Source organism: Sphaeramia orbicularis, chromosome 15, assembly GCF_902148855.1.
Source record: "Sphaeramia orbicularis chromosome 15, fSphaOr1.1, whole genome shotgun sequence".
In the NCBI taxonomy this organism is placed as follows: domain Eukaryota; kingdom Metazoa; phylum Chordata; class Actinopteri; order Kurtiformes; family Apogonidae; genus Sphaeramia; species Sphaeramia orbicularis.
The window spans coordinates 48,469,331-48,490,344 of NC_043971.1; the positions used below are offsets into that span (position 1 = coordinate 48,469,331).

The 21,014-nt window shown below is 38.4% G+C and overlaps 1 protein-coding gene across 2 annotated transcripts in view; it reads left to right on the forward strand.

Moving 5' to 3' along the window:
* The window catches only part of ctu2 (cytosolic thiouridylase subunit 2 homolog (S. pombe)), a 20,800-nt gene extending 38 nt beyond the window's left edge, over positions 1 to 20,762 (forward strand). Inside the window, exons 1-16 of one of the 2 annotated variants that reach the window (XM_030156495.1) lie at positions 1 to 270; positions 505 to 579; positions 3,748 to 3,826; positions 3,949 to 4,008; positions 4,395 to 4,455; positions 4,563 to 4,672; positions 5,451 to 5,710; positions 6,090 to 6,225; positions 8,693 to 8,824; positions 9,941 to 10,032; positions 10,154 to 10,251; positions 12,193 to 12,291; positions 12,365 to 12,467; positions 17,991 to 18,057; positions 19,069 to 19,127; positions 20,495 to 20,762. The exon at positions 1 to 270 is cut by the window's left edge and continues 38 nt beyond it. In XM_030156495.1, coding sequence (XP_030012355.1) covers positions 215 to 270; positions 505 to 579; positions 3,748 to 3,826; positions 3,949 to 4,008; positions 4,395 to 4,455; positions 4,563 to 4,672; positions 5,451 to 5,710; positions 6,090 to 6,225; positions 8,693 to 8,824; positions 9,941 to 10,032; positions 10,154 to 10,251; positions 12,193 to 12,291; positions 12,365 to 12,467; positions 17,991 to 18,057; positions 19,069 to 19,127; positions 20,495 to 20,546 — 1,539 coding nt within the window. In that variant the 5' untranslated portion in view covers positions 1 to 214 and the 3' untranslated portion in view covers positions 20,547 to 20,762. The remainder of the gene's footprint in view (positions 271 to 504; positions 580 to 3,747; positions 3,827 to 3,948; positions 4,009 to 4,394; positions 4,456 to 4,562; positions 4,673 to 5,450; positions 5,711 to 6,089; positions 6,226 to 8,692; positions 8,825 to 9,940; positions 10,033 to 10,153; positions 10,252 to 12,192; positions 12,292 to 12,364; positions 12,468 to 17,990; positions 18,058 to 19,068; positions 19,128 to 20,494) is intronic. The other variant, XM_030156496.1, reaches the window with a different exon arrangement.
* The last annotated feature ends 252 nt before the right edge of the window (positions 20,763 to 21,014 follow it).

Genomic DNA, 21,014 nt, shown 5'->3' on the forward strand with positions numbered 1-21,014 from the left:
GAGGAATAAGTGCGTTTCGTCAGTGAGTAAATAAAGTTTATTAAATACATACGAATTTCTGTTGGTTATTATCAGCTGACCTGTAAGATAACATTTTTGTCAATATTACAATTAACTGGATAAGTGCAGAGTGTTGAACAGACCCATTATCTGGATAAATTGAAGCTCGTTGCTGACTGTCTTCCTGAGTTTGTCAGAAGACTCCATCGGTGAAATGTGTCAGGTGGACGAAGACTTTCAGGGTCAGCTGGAGCACACGGAAGTGCCCAGGTACCGTTCTGTTTTCAGTGAAAACTAATACTCTGCATTCATCTGAGAAACTCGTCCAGTGATTGTCATTTTCATCCAACATATTATTATATATTAAAGGCACGGTACACATGACCTTAGGACCTCCGCCACATTTTGAGTCCTGCTATTATATCAATAGATATAGTGGCATTCTGCAAATTAACATTAGCTGTCACATGATCAGTTCTAAAGGTGTTTCTTTTCCTTTTCTAGTATTTCCAAGAAATGTGTAAAATGCAAAGAAAAGACGGCAGTTGTGGTTATCAGAGCAGGAGACACATACTGCAGGTAAGTCTGCCGCCTAGTGTGTACACAGTATGATGTTACTGAACTGCTTTGGCTGCATCCCTAAGCTGCTAGAAGCTTCTGTTTGTGGAAAAATGAATTACTGGAAACTTTACCATCATGTTTGTTTCAGGATGCACTGATTGTGAAGTTTTGGGCCAGTAACAAAGTTATTTTGTTGTTTTCGTTCCCTCTTTTCAGTTGGAGAAATAAAATGTTTTTGATGTTGAGCGAAAGCTTGACAATTGTATTCTGTCAGGTGTAATTTTTATCACAAAAAATCCCTTTGAGTTCCTCTTGAAACAAGCAACATCTTTGGAAAACTCAGCATGGTCTTTTAAAAACTGTTATTTTTCTATTCTGTCTTTACTGTCTACTTTATCATGGTTATAAATGCACCCGTGCCACTTTCGAGTAAACAAAATATTAAACAGAAGAAATAGATATAAAACTACACGTAACTAGTTAAAATCTTATTTTTGTTATATTTATAGTTGTAAAATGATAATTTGTCTTTTACAGATTCATTCTTTGTTAAAAGTTTTACTGTAGTTTAATTTGCCTGTGGGTTAATTTGGCAAAAATCCTTAAAAGTCTTGTAAAATAAGTCTAAAGACTGCGTACTATAATCTTTTATTGGAGTCATATGTTTTTTTATATTTATGTATTTATGTATCAAAGACATATTCTGTAAAGTCTGAGTATTTCCTCCTCACTTAATTATTGGTGCGAAAAGAGAGGGCTAATATTAAAAAAAATCTATTTTGTGATTCAAATTGATCTTCATTTTGAATGATCTGAAATGCATTTATTAAATCAAGAGATTATTTTGTATTTATTGTGTATCCCTTTAACCCTTTTAGTTACCTCTAGACTTATTAACACTGTTTTCATATGAAGTTAAATATCTCAATGTAAGTGCTTTGGAGAAATTTCTTCATGTAAGTTATGAAATAACCAATGGCCAGTTGAGACCTTGTGAATTATCATTGAGTCAGTTATGTGGTGATGGCCAGTTCTATGAGCTGAAGGACATGGATATCCCCCAGAGGTTAATAAAGTTTGAAATGGCTATTTCAATAGTTGACTAGTCAGATTATGTAGAGTATTTTGCGGTCAGGTTATGAACTGCAAAAAAACACCCCAAATGCTCTTATTCATGATTATTGCAAAATACATTTTCTTTTCTTTATTAAGAACATTTGCTGCACAACAATTAGAATGCATAACAAAGTTTGTTAAACTAACATTCTATTCAATATTCAACAAATATTGCAGCAGTAATAAAATACCAAACCAAAGTGCATGTTGTGTGTAACAATTACAGTACTGAACAAAGTTTGTTAAACAGACTGAATACTCAGAAGTTTCAGTCAGCAATAAAATAAATTCTTTAAACAATGCATATCACTAATGACCTGTCAAATAAATTAGTCATCGATTAATTTTGCTGTCAACCATTTGTCAACTAGTGGTTGCAGGCCTAATGGCATGTCTTAAGAACAAACAGCTTGACCTTAAACAACTCTGAGCTGAGCTGTTCTGTGCCACTTCTGCACTATCTGACTTAAAAGGTGAAAATTATCCCAAAAGTAATTTTTTAAAAAACTTTTTTATTTTAACTTTTTAAAAACACTTTTACAGCACAGTAACAACAATACCAGAGCACAAAACAACATGGTGGGCGCTGTTTCATATGCACTCATCTGCTTATCTGCATCAGATCTGGTAAAAAGAAGTAGTATCCTGAATGTGGTCCATTTTGAAACGTTAATTTTTCCATGGTATATATTTCCTCTGTAATGTCCAGTCATTGCTGTAGTTGTAGAGGGTCACTTTTTGACCAGTTCCTTGTGACAGCCTTTATGCGGGCAAGAATTAATATTTTAAATAGGTAAGCATCTTTTCCTTTAATTACATCATCAGGTAGTAGACCCAGGTAGATAGTTTGGGGGTCCAGTGGAATTTTATAATTTAAAATGGTAGATGGTCAATGGACTGAACTTGTATAGCGCATTTTTATCCACTTTCATGGTGCCCAAAGAGCTTTACAAGGCCTCACATTCACCCATTCACACACACACACTCATACACCAGTAGGCAGCTGCTGCCATGCAAGGTGCTGCTAGACCGGACTGGGAGCAATTTAGGGTTCAGTGTCTTGCTCAAGGACACTTTGACATGTGGACAGTTGGAGCCAGGATTTGAACCGCCAACCCTTTGGTCATTCGACGACCCGCTCTACCAACTAAATGACAAATTGACCTCCATTGTCTGATCAACACTGTTCCAAAACATTTGCATTTTTGCATGTCCAAAAGATATGTGAGTGGTTGGCATTCATTTGGCCACACCCTCTCCTGCACTGCTGCTGTTTTCCTAATTGTTTGCTTTTTATGTTTTGTGTAATAAAAAAATGAATGAGGTTTTGTCAGCCAAATTCTCACCAACCTTTAGGGCTGGTAGATGTTTGCTGTTTTTTGCACATAGAATGCCACTCACTTTCAGGCAGAGTAATATTCAGTTTTGATTCCCATTTCCATTTAACATAAAATGAATTTGCGCCTTTTGTTTTTGTAGACCCTGATATAATTTAGACACAGTCTTAGTGGGTGTTTGTTTGTATGCTCCTGTGAAAACCTTAATCTCTTCGCTGCCCTCTAATAAGTTACTCTTAATCTCCCTGTAATCTCCCTTTGTACTGATCCTTGTCCTCCAAATGATGATGTTTGTTTATTTTTTCAAATGATTTAAAGGTTTTCCTTTCAATGAGTGTACAAATGGCTGTTATTCCCTTTCCTCTCCACCTCAGAAATCTATTATCAGAGTTAGCGAGAGCAAACTTATGTGATTGGGAAAGCTATAGCAGGAGTTTACTATCATTTTCCAAATTATATTTCTTGATAATCTCATTCCACATTTTCAATTGTTCTTTTATGGTTGTGATATGTCTAAATTTAGCTCAATATGTTTCCATTTTTGTGTACCCCGCCTTCGCCCCTATGTAGCTGGGATAGGCTCCAAGCGACCCCCGTGACCCTAGTGAGGATAAAGCGGGTTCAGAAAATGAATGAATGAATGAATGAATGTTTCCATTTGGCTTGATTCTCAGGGGAACACACCCCAAAAGTAAATTTACCTTTTTCCCCCCCCATCTGGTTCTGTTCTTAGGGACTGTTTCAGGGAATACTTCATCCACAAGTTCAGGGCCATGCTCGGCAAAAACAGGATAATTTTTCCTGGAGAGAAGGTGAGCACTGGGTTGCTTTGAACATTTTTTTTCACTTAAACTTAATAAGAGTAGTGTGCTTCATGTGGAGCAACTATGACATTTCCTGAACTTTGTCAGAACAGTGTGTTGTTTGGTTGTAGGTGCTGCTGGCTGTATCTGGAGGCCCATCCTCCTGCTCAATGCTCAGTCAAGTCCAAGAGGTGGGGTAATCAGACCACCAGTTTATATGCACCCACGTGGTTCTAGTTCTACACTTAAATGTCATTTTGCACCTTGATTATACTGAACATTTCAGGTTATTTTGCACTTTACACTTTAATTATTCAGGGTTTTTTTTTTTTGTTATCCGGGTCTGTTTTTTTTTTTATTTGTAATTTATTATGTATAAGGTGTTTGGTCTTGATTTGCATTTTTCTATTTTTCCACTGTATGTCATGCTGCTGCTGCGAAGTAATTTCGCTGTTTGGTTTTGGTTCAAGTTCTAACAGATGATAAAATGCCACTTGCATTTGTTTGGACTTCATGTGGAGATCCAGTATAACCTTGTTTTGTCGTTAATCAAGGTGAAATCTTTTCTTCCTTCCAGGGCTTGAGTCAGAATGCACACAAGAAGTTGAGGTTTATTCCAGGCATAGTATACATCGATGGTAAGTCGATAAATTGGAATGTGTCTTGACTGACCCCACTGAAGTGAATGGAACTTTTCCTATAATATCAAGATGCTGTTGATTCCTGCATCTCACTGTGTTTTCAGAGGGTGCTGCTGCAGGTCGGTCTGTAGACGACAGGAAGACAGCGATGGCTCAGATGCAGACACTGTTTGAAGCGACTGGTTTTCCATTCCACCTTGTGCCTTTGGAACAGGTCATTGTGCCATCCACGTCTCCACTTCACCTCAAAATACAGTCATGGTCTCATCTGAACACAGCCCTCATTATCATCTATCTATCTATCTATCTATCTATCTATCTATCTATCTATCTATCTATCTATCTATCTATCTATCTATCTATCTATCTATCTATCTATCTATCTATCTATCTATCTATCTATCTAGTACATATGTATATTACACTATATTATACCTGTTTATTTTTACCTTCAGTATGTGGATACTCAGTTTAGTGTATGGATCTAATTTCCTCTCCAAACAAATAATCTGCACATGTTTTACATATCGTAGACCTATAGCATAATTGCCTTAGTCATATTTTTGGCCACATTGTGATATCTGCGTAACTTTACTTTTCTAATACTGCTGCTTCATTGTATGCAGATAACACAATGTGGTCAAAATATGACATAGGCAATTATGCTATGAGGCTAATGAAATGCTCTATGGTTCACTAAGAAATATTTTTGGTTTACAGTAACAAAACAATGCATTGTCGTTGGCAGGTAAAAGTATATTTATTATTCAAGAAAAACGTGACATATCTCAAGTACATTATTAGTCAGAAACAAGTTCAAGATACTGTATCTTTGAACTCTAAAAAATTCTACAAACACAAAAAATATCATAAGACTTTTAGCACTGTCTTTTCATTGTGTTTGTTCCAATGACTTTGTCAGTTATTCATCTCCAAAGTGCATCATTTGAAAGAGTGGTGAATCTGATGTGAATGTGTTCCATCTCCTCCAGGTTCTGGACCTTTCACCGTCAGTTTTGGTCATGGCCCCCTCCCCCTCCGAGCAACCGGGCAGTGCTTATAAAGCAGCTGTGGATCAGTTCATTCAGTCTAAGGGCCACTGGCCTCCCAGACCACAGGACCAGGACCAGGACCAGGACCTGGACCAGGCCTCTCTGCCAGACATCCAAGAATCGCACACACAGCTACTGCAGCAGCTGATGAGTTCTACAAAGACACAGACAGCCAGAGAAGAGCTGCTCAGTATGCTAAGGTCAGAGATATTCACCTGCTACTGGACAGTCAGACCTCAACTGTTCCTTGGTTGGCTGTACTCTGCATGATACTGTATAGTATTTTTATCATATTTGAGTTACTGTGTTGAGGCGTGGGGAAACGCATCTAAAACCAATACATAAAACTATATATACAATGCAGAAAAGGGCCATTATACTGATAAATATCGCAGGATATAGAGAACTTAGAAATGAAGTCTTTCTAAAAATGCAAGCCCTAAAATTTCCAGAGTTGATTCAGTTTAAAACAGCACAACTAATATTTAAAGCAACTTACTTCCAAATAAATACAGAAATTGTGATTCAGAATTTATGAAAATGACTGATTCAGTTTTCTTTGGTGTATTTTCCTCATAGGCAGCATCTGCTGGTGCACACAGCTCGTACCAAAGGCTACAGTAAGCTGATGCTTGGAGACTGCTGCTCCAGACTGGCTGTTAAACTGCTGAGCAGCATTGCACTGGGCCGAGGGGCACAGCTGGCCCAGGACACGGTGGGTGTAGAGATGGTGTCCCTGTCATACAATCATAGTTGACCATTAAAAAAAATTAAGTATCTACTAATATGGTCTTCTATATGTCACAAATCCCTGGCTGCTGCTGGATCTGGTCTCATTTTGCTGTATTCTTATGCTGAAATGATTAATCGATTAATTGGCTTGAATTCATTCAAAAATGAGTCAGTTCAAATTTTCCTGAACCAAAGCTCATTTTTCTTAATGTCGCTACCACTCAACATTATTTCCACTGTTGTGTTTCACATGGACACTGATTATGACACACATGACGCCAGGATCAACACAAACTTGTATGTTAGTTCCATGTTCAGTTGTTAGTAAGTTTGATCCAAATGTGTTGAAGACTGCAGTCATTGAACTTGTTTGTTGTTGTTTATATCTATATATATTTTTAGATATACTTTTATACTGTCGTTATTGTACCCCTGCCCACCCATCAGGTGGGGGTATGTAGAAATACCAGGAATTCCATCTGTCCACCAGAGATTTTTGTCCAACCAATGTCTCAAACACTATTCACCTGAGTCTTTTTGAATTTGGCACACAATTTTTTTTTTTTTTTAATTTTTTAAAAGATTTTGAAAACATTTGGGCAGAATTAGGTTTGTCTAGGTTTAACTGAACTACCTGAAAAAGAAAGTTATTTAGTTTAATCTTGTTTACAATTATCTTTAATTTCAAATTCTAAGGTCCTGTCCAAACAAAGATGGTTTTGGTTGTATCCACAAAAGTTTTGTTTCAGATAGGCCTTTCGTCCACACGAAACTGGCGTTTTCAGTCACTGAAATCGCAACATTTTGAAACTGGGTCCTAGTGTGTATACATTTGAAAACGCTGGTTTCGCATCTTTGTACGACCAAACCGCAACTTTTCTTAAACGATGATGTCATAGCCCCACCTTTTTTACCTTTCACCCCGGAAGCAAGACGTCACTTCACAACAACCACAGTGGACTACAGAGTAGTGCTCGTGTTACAACAGCCATTGAGCTTATTAGAAATATTGAATCAAAATCTTCAGCTACTCTTTCATTACAATGAGCAACAAACAACCACAACTGAGACTGCGGTTCAGTTAGTAGAGCGTTCAGTGACTGAAGGGTTGGCGGTTCGAATCCTGGCTCTGACTGTCCACATGTCAAAGTGTCCTTGGGCAAGACATTGCTCCAGGATTGCATGGCAGACCCTACTGGTGTATGAATGTGTGCATGAATGGGTGAATGTGAGGCTTTGTAAAGCGCTTTGGGCACTGTGAAGGTGTAGAAAATGCGCTATATGTTTAAAAAAAACAAAAAAACCCAATATTCACCCAATATTCTATGATCTACGGTGGAGAGCGGGAACCAGAAGGAAATATTAGACTAGACTTGGTAAAACCAAGCAAGCTTTATGTGCATGCTCCACGGCTTCTCCATTTTTTGCAAGAGCATTACAACGCCACATACAGGCCTGGCATTTGTACTACATCGCTTTCAGTCGTTTTCAGTGGTTTCGTGTGGATGCAGATATTTCCTGAAGCGACTCCCGTGTTTACGGAGCAATTTTTTGAGAACGACAAAAAAAAAAAGATCAGATAGGAAAGGATGCTGTTTTGTGTGGACATAGCCTAAATTTATCCCTGACTTGGCAGGGTATGACTGAGTAGGGGGGGCAAAGTGTTGTGCGACTGGGTGGGGGTATTAGTAAGCTCCATCTACATTTTCACTTGCTTATATATCCTTTTACTTTTGTATTTTTTGTGGTTGTTTCAGCTGATTCTAGAATAAAGGACAAATTGTTATTTTCAGACATATCTTTTTCACATTTTTACAGTTTTTTCCCCCACTTATTCAAATAATCATTTAATCGAATAATTTATTAATATATTAACTAGTGTTTTGATTGCCCTGTTTTAAATTTTGATATTGTTTTTGTTTTTTTTAGCTCCCTTTTCCCTTCCCCTCAAAAGGCGCTGCCTTTTTCCAGGCCACAGTTGTAAATAAGAATGTCTTTTTGATCAGTCTTGTCTGGTTAAATAAAAATGATTAAAAGAATCAAATTGAAGAAAGTAATCAATAGATTAATTGATTACAAAGATAATTGATAGCTGCAGCTCTATATCAAAGTGTCCTTTGACAGGGCAACTGCCTTTCATACTAAAAGGAAAACCAGAAAAGCACTCAGAGAGCGCAGACCTCTGTAAGGCAGATCAGTGCCCCACCCCCACCAAAATTTATTCATTTGTTCCTTGTGCCAGTATCAACATTTCCTGAAATTTTCATCTAAATACATCCATAACTTTTTGAGTTATCTTGCACACGGACAGACAGACCACCCGACGCCGGCGAAAACATAACCTCTTTGGCGGAGGTAAAAATATGTGATTTGGAATGCAGCATATTTTTTGTGAAGTTTGGGAAAGGGCTTCATGAAATAACTAATGCCATTGTGTCTGTGTTTAACAGGGTTTTTCAGACTCTCGTTATGGGGACATAATAACAGTGCGGCCAATGAGGGACTACTCATCTAAAGAAATAGTGTTCTACAACCATATGTTCAAAGTGCCTTCGATTTTCATCCCGGGCTTAGACACCATGGTAAGTTCCAGAAGCACATCAGACTGCAGACCAGGACATGCTGAAGTATGGTCCTCGGTGCTTGGGCCTGTAAACTTTGATAGGACAGGACCACCCTACTGTGGTGCCATGTGGTCGTGGGCTTTCATGCTTGTGCTTTAGAACTGCATTTTAAAAGGAAATCTATTCAAAGCTTTTGAGCCAAGTTTTAGAAGCCCCCTCCATCTGTAATATTCCTGAAATGCATGTCACATGACTGTTCCTGTACAGTGAGCATGCACATGATGACATGACCAGGACACAGGGGACTGTGGAGGAAGAACAGTAATAACAAAAAATAGGACATTTATTTCCTTGAATTGGTCTTTAAATTGTTACTAGATGGGGTCATGGCAGTTGTTTATCCAGTCCATCAGGTGACTGATGAGTTCAAATAGGGCAGTTAAGTCATCTAGTTAACCGTCCGGTATCAGGGTGAGCATATTATACACACTTTGCACATCATGTTGTAAAAGATCATATTTTTTTTCACAATTTGTATTAGGTCAGAATTCAAAAGTGTTTCCATGATTTTTAAAATTCTGACCCAGGCACTAAAATCAGTACATTGTAAACAATTGAAAATTACAACACTAGCACCCTTCTCCTTAGTGAGTAAAAAATACACAATGACACAATTTAGAATACTTGACCTAGCACAAAAAATAATGCATATTTAACTGATGTTGTTAATCACTGACATATGCCAGGCTGCAATAAGTAATGCAATTTTTATGTAGTATATTGGGAAAAAAAAAGTTTTTGTGTTTTTTGCATCAAAAAATATGGTTTGTTTATGGTTTAAAAATATGACTATAATTGAGTATTTGGTATTTTTCCTTATGGCTCAAGTTGATGAAATGCAAAAAAAAAAAAAAAAGTTAAAAACAAATAGTATGAAAAATGTTTTGACATTGCTATGGCATTCCGCAGATTACGCATTCTCTGTGGTTAGGAAGGGCCCTATGGGTGACATACCAGAGGGTTAAAAAAAAAAGCTTGTGTTGGGGTTATCTGTTTTAAAACAATGTGTAACTGTTGACATTACTGTAGAGTGGACACATGTTGTGCTTCAGTCCAAACTTGTCTTTCCAACAGACTGCAGACAAGTCCAGTATCCAGCGACTGACTGAGAGTTTTGTGACCAAATTGCAGGCTGACTTCCCCTCCACAGTCAGCACCATCTACAGGTGAGGACAAACCTCATCATGCATTTACATGTTTTCATCGTGCAGACTGGACTAATGCAGAGTGTGAGAAACTTTCTGCACATGTGCTCAACATTTGAAGCATCTGTTGTGTGTTGTGCAGAACTAGTGAGAAGCTGCAGACGGCGTGGAAGGGTTCATGTGCTGCTGATGTCTGTGACACATGTCTGCTGTGCCTTTGTGCTCTGGACACTACTGTGGGTGAGCACTTTAAAACATACACACATGTGCAATACATGGAAGGATGTTGGAACAAGTCCAGTATGCAGTCAACTATACTTTTGATACCTTTCAACTCTATGGGATACACAAGCAAAACTGGGCAGAAAGAGGAAATTATCCTAACATAGGGCAACTGGTAGAAACCTAAAGATTTTCAAAATGTGTTTGTATTTTGGTGTCAAGTTAAGCTACCTTTGTGATTAGTCGCAATCTTTGATCCATTATTTCAGATTCAGTACTTTTGTGTAAAGAACATCACAGCTATAAATCAAGATTTACTGGCACCTGAAATCTTCTTGATACTGTAATGGAGAGCTGCAGCTATCGATTATTTTTGTAACTGATTAATCTATCGATTATTTTCTTTGCACTGCAGTCTTCAACACATTTGTATCACACTTACTAAGTTACTAACTTAAGATGGAACTAACATACAACTTTGTGTTGATCCTGGCATCATTTGCGTCACAAAAAAGCCTGCTACATACTCCACGACAACAGAATTTTCTTCTTGCTCTGGGGCTTCGAGAACAAAATGACGTAATTTTGTTCTTGGAGCTCATGTTTGAGAGTTCTCGCAGCTTGCTCTTGACACACCATCCGGGCAGAACTTTTCTTCCTGTGCAGTGTGTGAGAACTATTGTGCGACTAGTCGAGTATTTGAAGGGAGCGTGGTTGGTGCGGAAAAGCGGAGAACCCCCCAGGAGTTCAGCAGTTGAGTTTCTCGTGAAGTGTGAAATGTCACGGCCAGAAAGAACTTTGTTCTTGTTCTTGCCACCTCCAGAAGACGAACAAACTATGTAGAGTCTTCCACAACAGTGGAAATAAAGTTTACTGGCAGGAATATTAAGGAGACAAAGCTTTGATTCAGGAAATATTGTAATCAAAAATGTTTTTAATTCATCAATTCGATTCAATTAATCGTTACTTGTTTCAGATGTACTTTAATGCACATTTTAGGTCCATATTGGAGCAAGGGTCACACGATTTGGTTAAAAAGTTGTATTGCAATAATTGTGGACATTATTACAATTGCAATTTGAGTCTTTTTGCTTGGTTACTGAGGACAATGGACAGATTAATCATTTAAAAATGCCATGTCAAATATACAGACTTCAGCTAGCTTAAACAAATCCTTGTTCAGTGTCACTGAATCCAAAATATCACCAGATAACAAAGGTTGTCTTTATTTTTTCCATTTTTGCAGTTGTATCAGCCTAAGGGGCTGCCTGGCTCAGATGGTAGAGCGGGTCGTCCAGTAACCGAAGGGTTGGCAGTTTGAATCCCGCTCTGTCCCAGTCATGTGCTGTTGTGTCCTTGGGCAAGACACTTCACCCTCCTTGCCTCCAGTGCTGCTACTCACACTGGTGTATGAATGTGTATGAATGTTTGGTGGTGGTCAGAGGGGCTGTAGGCGTGAATTGGCAGCCACGCTTCTGTCAGTCTGCCCCAGTGCAGCTGTGGCTACAAATGTAGTTTACCTTCACCAGAGGGAGAATGTGAGAGTGAATGAATAATGGATTCACTGTGCGTTTTGAATATGTGTTCATAGAAAAGCGCTATATAAATCTAATCCATTATTATTATTATTATAAATCTGGAGCTTTTCTTAACTTGCAGTCTTTGTATGTACAGGGTGATCTTATAGGTTAGTACAGGGTGATCTGGCAATTACAGTTGTTCTTTATTTATTTGTGCAGCTGTATTGGAATCCATGTGTTTCTGATTTTTGGGACCAAACATAGAAAAATCCAAATGTAATGCGTCATACATGGCTGTGTTGTCCTGAACATGTGTCTTTAACCAGCAGTTTGTTCTTGAATGGCTCTCTAACCGGCTATTGGTGTCCTGTGGAGTTGGACAACATTAATGTCTTAATTCTTTTGTATGACTTTGAGTTTTGTCCCTTCTGTTTATCAGAGAATGCATCAGCTTTCCAGGCCACACTGATCTCAGAGCAGCTGTCCCAAACTAAACCTCCAGAAACCAGTAGTGCCATAAATCCCAATCTAAACCCAGGTAGAGTGTTCTTTTTCAGTCCCAAACCAGCACCAGTCCTCACTGTATTTTATCTGACATGTTTTGACTTCAGTCCAATCAAATCCAGGTTCGGCTCTAGCTACAACCACTGGACAGTGCTGCTCTGGAGAAGGGGAATGTGGAAAAAAAGGAGGAGGTTGCTGCTCTTCTCCCAGGTAAGGGTTCCCTCAAGGATCTCTCCTTATGCCCATCCATAATGTCAGGGTAAAATCATTATAGTTTAGGTGGATTTTAGGTGCAGTCCTGTCATCTGGATCATAGACTGTGCGGTAGTCCTAAAACTCATGAACATGCATGAACTTTCCAATAAAATCTTATTTTAATATTTACCCTCAAAGACCCAAACAGCTACTGGCAATCAAAATTTACCACTGATCTAAAATTTTTAATAATTAATGATCCACCAATCCTATCAATATGTTGAGGTAATTCAGGTAAAATACAGTTCTTTTCATGGTCATCAGATATGACACATTTGGATGTTCAGAGGCTTCATAGTGAATGTGAAAACACTGTCATCTTCTACAACGTTGATTCACCAGTAAAACCCATGGAGTTTGATCAGTGACAGTGGGAGGAGACATTTGTTTTTATATTCAGTTAGTGATATATTGTACTGAAAAAGTCAGTTTTTCTTCCGTTTTCTCTGTCTGATATAATAACCCTCAACTTTAATCTGAGCTTTTATGAACATCTGCAGGATCAGTGAATAATAGGAAAATACCTGATTTACACTGAACCCCCCCCAAAATACAGAGAATAATATTGTATTAAATGGTGATAATTCACTGAAGAAAGGTTAAATAGTGAGAAATGTATTTGGGAACGGCCACAGAAGTAGCACTGGGTCTTTATGGGTTAACATTAGTTTTTAGCTGTGCCTTATACAAATAGTTTCTGAGTAGTGAAATTCAGAGATCTAAAAAAATAGATTCTCTGTCACAAACACCAAACAGGAAGCAGCAAACTAAACTAAATGAAATGACTGATACTAGACAGAAGCAGAAATAGAATAATACAGTTTGGTGTGTGTTTTGTCTGTGAGAAATGACAGGTGATGATGATGATGAACAAACGAGAGGTTCTATGAGTCCATGATGACCGTCAGAGGGCGGTGCTGAAAGCACTGAATGTTCCATGCGCAGTCCGAGTAATAGTACCAAAAGAGTCACACCTGTGACCTGGGATGACACCCCGGAGGTAATATATTCCTACGTCATCCCTGACTCTGTTCCTACAGAAACATCTTGCGGAAATGCAAGGATTCTGAGTGACAGAATCCCTGGCGGTCATCGGGGCTTCATAGAACCGTAGTTACATACGTAACTCTTGTTGTGTTTCATCCCTCCTGACTGCCAGAGGGTGGTGCTGAAAGCACTGAATGACTAATACTGATGATGTCACAAAGAATCCTGAGTACATATCTCACTGAGAAGACCCAGAAGATCCTTGTAGAAGAACTTGACCAGGAGTATGACGATTGGCCACATTGGCGTTGTAGAATCTGGTGAATGTGCTCAGCGAAGCCCATGATGCAGCAGCACATAGAGTTTCTAAAGGAACCCCTCTCATTGCTGCCCATGAAATGGAGACACTCCTGGTTGAATGGGCCTTAATGCTGGATGGTGGAGCACAACTTCGTGAACTATAGGTGTTGTGGATGACCGCCACAATCCAATGAGAGAGAAGCTGTTTGGAAAGAGGACCACCCATCTTAGGAGAACCATAACATAAAAAGAGCTGGTCTGAGCGGCGCATACCTGCCATAGCCGCAATACATGCACCGTACAGGACACAACTCCAGCCTGTCCCCACCTTCTCCTGGAGGGGGGTGAAACCGTGCCAATCTCAATGGGTGGTTACAATGAGAACAGGACAACACTTTAGGCGCAAATGCTGTGTTAGGCCACAAAGTGACACCAGAACCATCTGGAGTCCACAAGAGGGACTGACAGAGAGGGCATGTAACTCACTAACCCTCTTAGCGGAGACAATAGCCAACAACAAAAGCAGTCTTACATGAAAGCCACTTGAGTTCCACCTGCACCAAAGGCTCAAAAGGAGGGTGGCACAAGACTTCAAGAACCAAAGACAAGTCCCATACTGGAGCTTGTGGTGCTGTTTGTGGACGCAACCAACAAGCGCCCCATAAAAAAAGAGAAACCAAGTTATGGCTTTTGACTAAACAATTTCCCACTATACCACAATGACATGATGTAGCAGCAACATACACTTTCAGAGTGGAAGTGATGATTTTTTACCATCATCCAGGAGAGACTGAAGGAACTCCAGAATAATGGGAATCAACAGGATACTGGATCCTCACTGTGGGCAGAGCACTACTGGGAAAACAGCTTCCACCCTTTCACTATCCCCATACTGCCGACGAGTAGAGACCACCCTGGCGTTCAGGATGGCAGGTGATGATGGACGGCAGACAACGACTCCATTACCAAGGGACAGGATAACAGAGTCATCGCCTTTTGAAGTCACAAGAGTGGATTTTGATAGTTTTTATTATATAGTTCCATAGATGTTCTAGTTCAGTTATCTGTGCATCAACTGCATCCATGTGTCTCCCCCTACTTCCCCCCTTCTCCCCCAATCTCTCTCTGTCTCTATTGCTCTCATCTCCTCCTTTACTCTCTCTCTTTAACCCCAACTGGTCAAGGCAGACGGCCATTCCTCAGGAGTCTGGGTCTGCTCAAGGTTTCTGCCTGTGAAAGGGAAGTTTTTCCTCACCACTTTGACCAGTCACAAGTGTTTGCTCCTGGAGGATTCTGTTGGGTTTCTGTAAATTGGCTTAGAGTCTGGTTTTGACCAACTCTATATGTAAAGTGTCATGAGATAACTTTTGTTATGATTTGGCTCTATATAAATAAAATTTGATTGATTGATTTTGCAGGACCATTTTATGTCAAGTCAGCAGGTTCTTTGAAGAAATCATACATCGTATTGTTTACCTGTGCTGTCACAAGAGCAGTGCATTTGGAGCTTGTCTCGGATAAGTTGACAAAGTTTTCTGTTGGCATTGAAAAGATTCATCTCAAGAAGAGGATTGTGCAAGGTGATATACTCGGACAACACTAAGACTTTTCAGAGAGCTGATCAAGATTTAAAGGAACTGTGGAAGAGCATCAAAGACCCACAACTAAAAGAATTCTTCTTCGACAAGGGAATCATCTGGCAGTTCATCGTTGAAATAGCAGCCTGGTGGGGCGGGCAGTTCTGGGAATGACTGGTGAGGTCAGTCAAGATCATTCTGAGTGTTGGGGAAAGCCAAGCTGAACTTTGAAGAGATGGGCATCATTCTAACTGAAGTGGAGGCACTTATACATTCGAGACCACTCACATATGTGCACAACAATGTAAATGAGCCTGATTAACAACCTACTTCAGTTTAATTGTTTTCAATAAATTGCTTCCTCAGTTTTTTTGTCTCACTCCCATTACTTCTTTTTGCATTTGAAGCTCTCCTTAGAACCTTTTTAAGATCCAACAGTGCAAAATGTGAATTCTTGCAATTTTTCAACTGGTCTTAAAATTTTGATCAGGAGTCACAGACGGAGTGCATCTGTGACTGCTGTCTTCCCTGCATTGAAGACCTCTACACCAGCAGGTGCAGGAAAAAAGCCCAAAACATTATGGATGATACCACCCACCATGCACATGGATTTTTTACATTTCTGCCATCAGGCAGGAGACTGCAGCATATCCAAGCACGGACCACCAGACTCTGAAACAGCTTTTATCCAGAGGCAGTTAGAATAATGAACTCTTGCTGAACTTGAGCCCAGGAATGCACTTTAAATTGGCACTTTACTGCTGTGCACATTAGAAATAAATCTTTTTAGTTATTTGTTGGTAATTTTTAGGGGGGAGGGGGTATTGTTATTGCTATTTTATATCAGTATTTTATTATTTTATCAGTAATTTATACTATTTACTAAATGCTCCTGAGCAGTGGGAGCACCAGGATTTGAAAAGTGGGGGGGTAACTGGAGAGCAAAGAAAATGTTAGGGGGGCGGACAAAAAAATTTCGCACATAGTGCGAAATTAACACTTTGTACTTTAGCAGCTGATATCTATCTATCTATCTATCTATCTATCTATCTATCTATCTATCTATCTATCTATCTATCTATCTATCTATCTATCTATCTATCTATCTATCTATCTATCTATCTATCTATCTATCTATCTATCTATCTATCTATCTATCTATCTATCTATCTATCTATCTATCTATCTATATGTGTGTGTGTGTGTGTGTATATATATATATATATATATATATATATATATATATATATATATATATATATATATAATATGTATATGTGTGTGTGTGTGTGTGTGTGTATATATATATATATATATATATATATATATATATATATATATATATATGTATATGTGTGTGTGTGTGTGTGTGTGTATACATACCTATATCCAGAGCTTGTATAGAAAACATTGGATTTCTGCCGGGTGAGGAGAGTAAAACTGTTAGAGCCACAGTGCTACTATAGCAGCTTTTTATAACCTCTTGGAGGTCACCTCTGTGAAACAAGTCCTGAGCTGGTATATGAAGACACAGTGTAAGCCTGGTAATTGTAAGCTGTCACCACACAACTGATAAGCGGCACCCACAAGCAGGCAGCAGTGGGGCTTTGGACAGTGACCAGCTGGCCTTTGAGAGAACCCTCTATAAATGCATGCAGGGAGGGACTGTCTGCCTGCTTGTATTATAAGTGTATCAAAATGTGTTATGTACGCTTTCATTGATGGATTTTTCATATTTCTTCATTGCCTGAATTCTCCCAAAGATTTGCCCAAATCTGGGTGGGGGGGCAAAGGTTGTGACTAGGGGGGCATTTGCCCCCCCTTGGTGCCGCCACTGCTCCTGAATACAGTGTTTCATTTTTGTGCATTCTATATGCTGAAATGACAAATAAATTGGAATCTGAATCTATGTAATGAGTGCTTTGTATGTGCGGAGCTGCCAGAGGCACTGAAATGAAGCTCTGCTATTTTTCCCTCCCTGAGGAAAATAAAATATACATAGTTAATATAATCCAGTGGAAATTAATAAAATGATTCAAGCACCAAAGTTTCAGGCATCACTAAAAACATGTCATTGAAGAAAACTAAAAAAGGTAGAAAGGATTTATTGATCATTGAGGTTGATTGATTTATAGTTTGTCCTTGTTTAGAGGTAACAAACCAAAACTAATTCACCTTTAAAAACTGCCACTGGTCTCCTTCATGGAGCAGGAGTTCACATTTGTCAATCAGTGTGTCTAATCCAGCCTGTTCATCTTAAAATGAAAGCGTGTGCTATGTAAATCTAATGGTGTATACAAACATGGTTAATGTTGACATCAGTGTGCCCTGGTATATGTATCCACCTTTGTTTCTCTTGTATACACTTCAATAAAACATATGAAACAAAGAAAGACCCAAGGTTTGAACTGGGCCAGTAACTAAGAACTCTTCTGCTGCTTTGTTTTTAGATATGACACTGATCAGGCTCTAGTCTTCCAGTGGCTTTTGTGGTGATTCTTGACAAAACACATGGACCTTTAGACTCCATTATGAGCCACCTGTGTCTCCTGTCAATGTTGTGTATTGTAAGTGTTCCACAATTCATGTGCTTGTACTGTGGTTCTTATTCCAGAGTACCAGAGACAACAGACATGAGGAGCCTGTTATGCTACAGCTGTCGGCAAACCGTTAAAGACATGGTGAGGGACAGACCTGAGGGTGGTTTTAATACTGTTCGAAAGTGTCTCAACTGCTCTTATGCTCTAATGCAGGGGTGTCAAAATCATTTTAGTTCAAGGGCCACATTCAGCTAAATTTGATCTGAAGTGGGCTGAACCAGTAAAATAATAATATAAATAATGTCAACTCCAAAATTTTCTCTATGTTTTAGAGTAAGTAAAATTAAACAATGAAAATGTTTACATCTACAAACTACCAGTCAGGCAGAATATTGTTAAAATTATACTTCTCTTGAAACATTTCAGGTTGTTCATATTTTTTCCAATTTATTCATATTTTTTGTGAAATTATACTCTGTTTTAGTGTAAATACATGAAAATATTTACATTTACAAAGAGAGAAATTTGAAGTTGTAAGTATTTATAGATTATGATAGTATGTTATTGATCCAACCCACTTGAGATTGCATTGGTCTAAATGTGGAACCTGAACTAAAATGATTAATATCTTAGTGTAATTTTTGCATTTCATAACTTTATCCCAAGGGCCGGACTGGACCCTTTGGCGGGCCGGATTTGGCCCCCGGGCCGCATGTTTGACACCTGTGCTCTAATGCAAGCTAAGAAAAATAATGGTTTATAAAAATTGCAGTCCTATCACATCTTAAGATATAAACAACTACAAATAAGTCAAATGACATCTGCAACCAATTTGTCACCGCAGTCCAAATGTGTTAAACATTTGGATCCAACTTATTAGTTTGGTTTCAGTGAGATTTGAAGTGGTGGCACAGTTATATATAATTTAGTTTGAAACAAATTTGTCTTTTACTCACAATTGTAAGCACATTATTAAAGTCACGAGTTAAACCGTTTTGTGTAACAAATCCATGCAGACATGTAGTGGTCTGGGGTCTGGCTGTTGGTTAAATCTAAGCCTTAAGCAGTGTCTGTCGTAGTGACGCAGATATCGGCCTGTTTGTGCTCAGCTTGATTCTCCAGCTTTTGTCTCTTGTTTGTGTGTTTGTTCAGTCATCAGTGGATCATCTGCCTGCATACATCCTGTTAGAAGCCCAGAGGAGGAACAGGAGGTGAGAGCTTCTCACCTGAAACCTGAAAATGATGGATAGCCACTGCGGTGCGGGTGTAAGGGTGTAGTTTGGGAATTTATTTTTCAACATCTGAGCTGCATTTCAGTGACTGACAAACCACATGCATACATACAGTATATCATTCCAGAATATGACAGGGTTTCAGGGCCACATTGAGGGGGGAGAGTTGATATTATTAGAAATAAATGTTGTAATATAATAATAAGATTTTATTATATATTATTATTATTTATGAGATATTATTATAAGAATAAAGTCATAATTTTGTATAGAAATGAGGATATTAAGAAATCAAACAAAATGGTAGCAGCTCAGCAGCAAAACTATCCAGTGCAGACTGTCCCCACTGGATTCAGCAGATAGTTCAACTGTGAATTTTGACAGTTATTGTATAAATCAGTATATCTCAAAAATTCAACAATTTCATGCATCAACCTACAATGGGAAAATGGTTGAATCTGGTGGAATACAGTAAAAAATGTCAAGTATCACTACTTTTATTCACAAATAAATGTTGACATAAGAGAATGTAAAAAAAAAAACAAAACTGGTTTTAATGGAAGTCAATGAGGTATTTTTGTCCACTAAGGAGTCTAAAGGGATTATCCGACACTACATAAAAAATACTAATGCAATCAAATCAGTTTTGTTGCAAATCTTTGACATGTCAAAGACTCTAATCACCACCCATGCCTCATCCTTCTATTATTATAGGTGTTTTAAAGCCTTTGTGCTTCCTCCTAATGGGAAAAAATGTGCCTGGTCAAACTTGCAGTTAGTGAGACTACACTAACTCAGTAACCTACACCTTTCACTAAGCACTTCGGTTGACTATGTTTTAGAAGTATATGCATCTAACCAAAGGCTTTATTAATCCTAAAAGACCCAGAACTATTTTTTATGGCAACTTCCAGATGAATATTTCTCTACATTTAACTTTTTCAAAGTGATTTTTTTCATCATTTATTATCTTCTGGATTTTGCATTTCTGTGGATATGGAAAATATTATGCTTTATGTGTAATAATTCATAAATCAATAATTAAACTGTCATTTAAATGGTTTAAAATCCTAAATGGTTGAATAGTTGAGCAGGGCTGAAGTTATTTACAGGCTGCTTGCACGTTATCCAAATAAAAATTCCAGACCTTTTCAAAACTGCTACTACTACTCCCCCCCCCCCCACACACACACACACATACCTTGACTTTATGTACTTATATACTTGTGTGCTTACTTTTTGGTTGAAACTGTTCCTGTTGTGTAGATAGATACATACATAACTAAATGATGAAAAAATAGAATAGTAATGACTATGGTGAGTTAACTATGTGATTGTTATTTCAGGTCTCAGATGAGAGAGCAGATCAGCGAGTTCATCCTGGATGAGGGTGTTTAGAGAGCTACAGGCCCCAGCATCCCATCCTCTGCATCCCAACAGGAGGGGACATGGTTAATGTCACTGCTTTACAGACTGTAGAAAAACCACCCATGTTGAATTGATGTGATGCTCCTGCTTTAACTCAAGCCTGAACTGCGTCTTTGAATTCTGAGGATATTCAATTGTGTTGGACTACAGATCAGAAAAACAGAAATAAAAATGTAATGAACTGGAGACACATCCCACACTGAAGTGGAATTAATTGATAATATTTTTATAACTCATCTAACATTAACACCACCCGAACTATTATCAGTCATGCATGGTAATGTTCATCAAATCTTATTTATATAGCGCCAAATTAAAGACAAAAGTTTTCTCACGACACTTTACATTTAGAGCTGGTCAAGACCAGACTCTTGATAACCTTCATTTAAGCTTCCTTAAACTGCTGCATCTCAACCATCCCATTAAGGAAGACTCTTA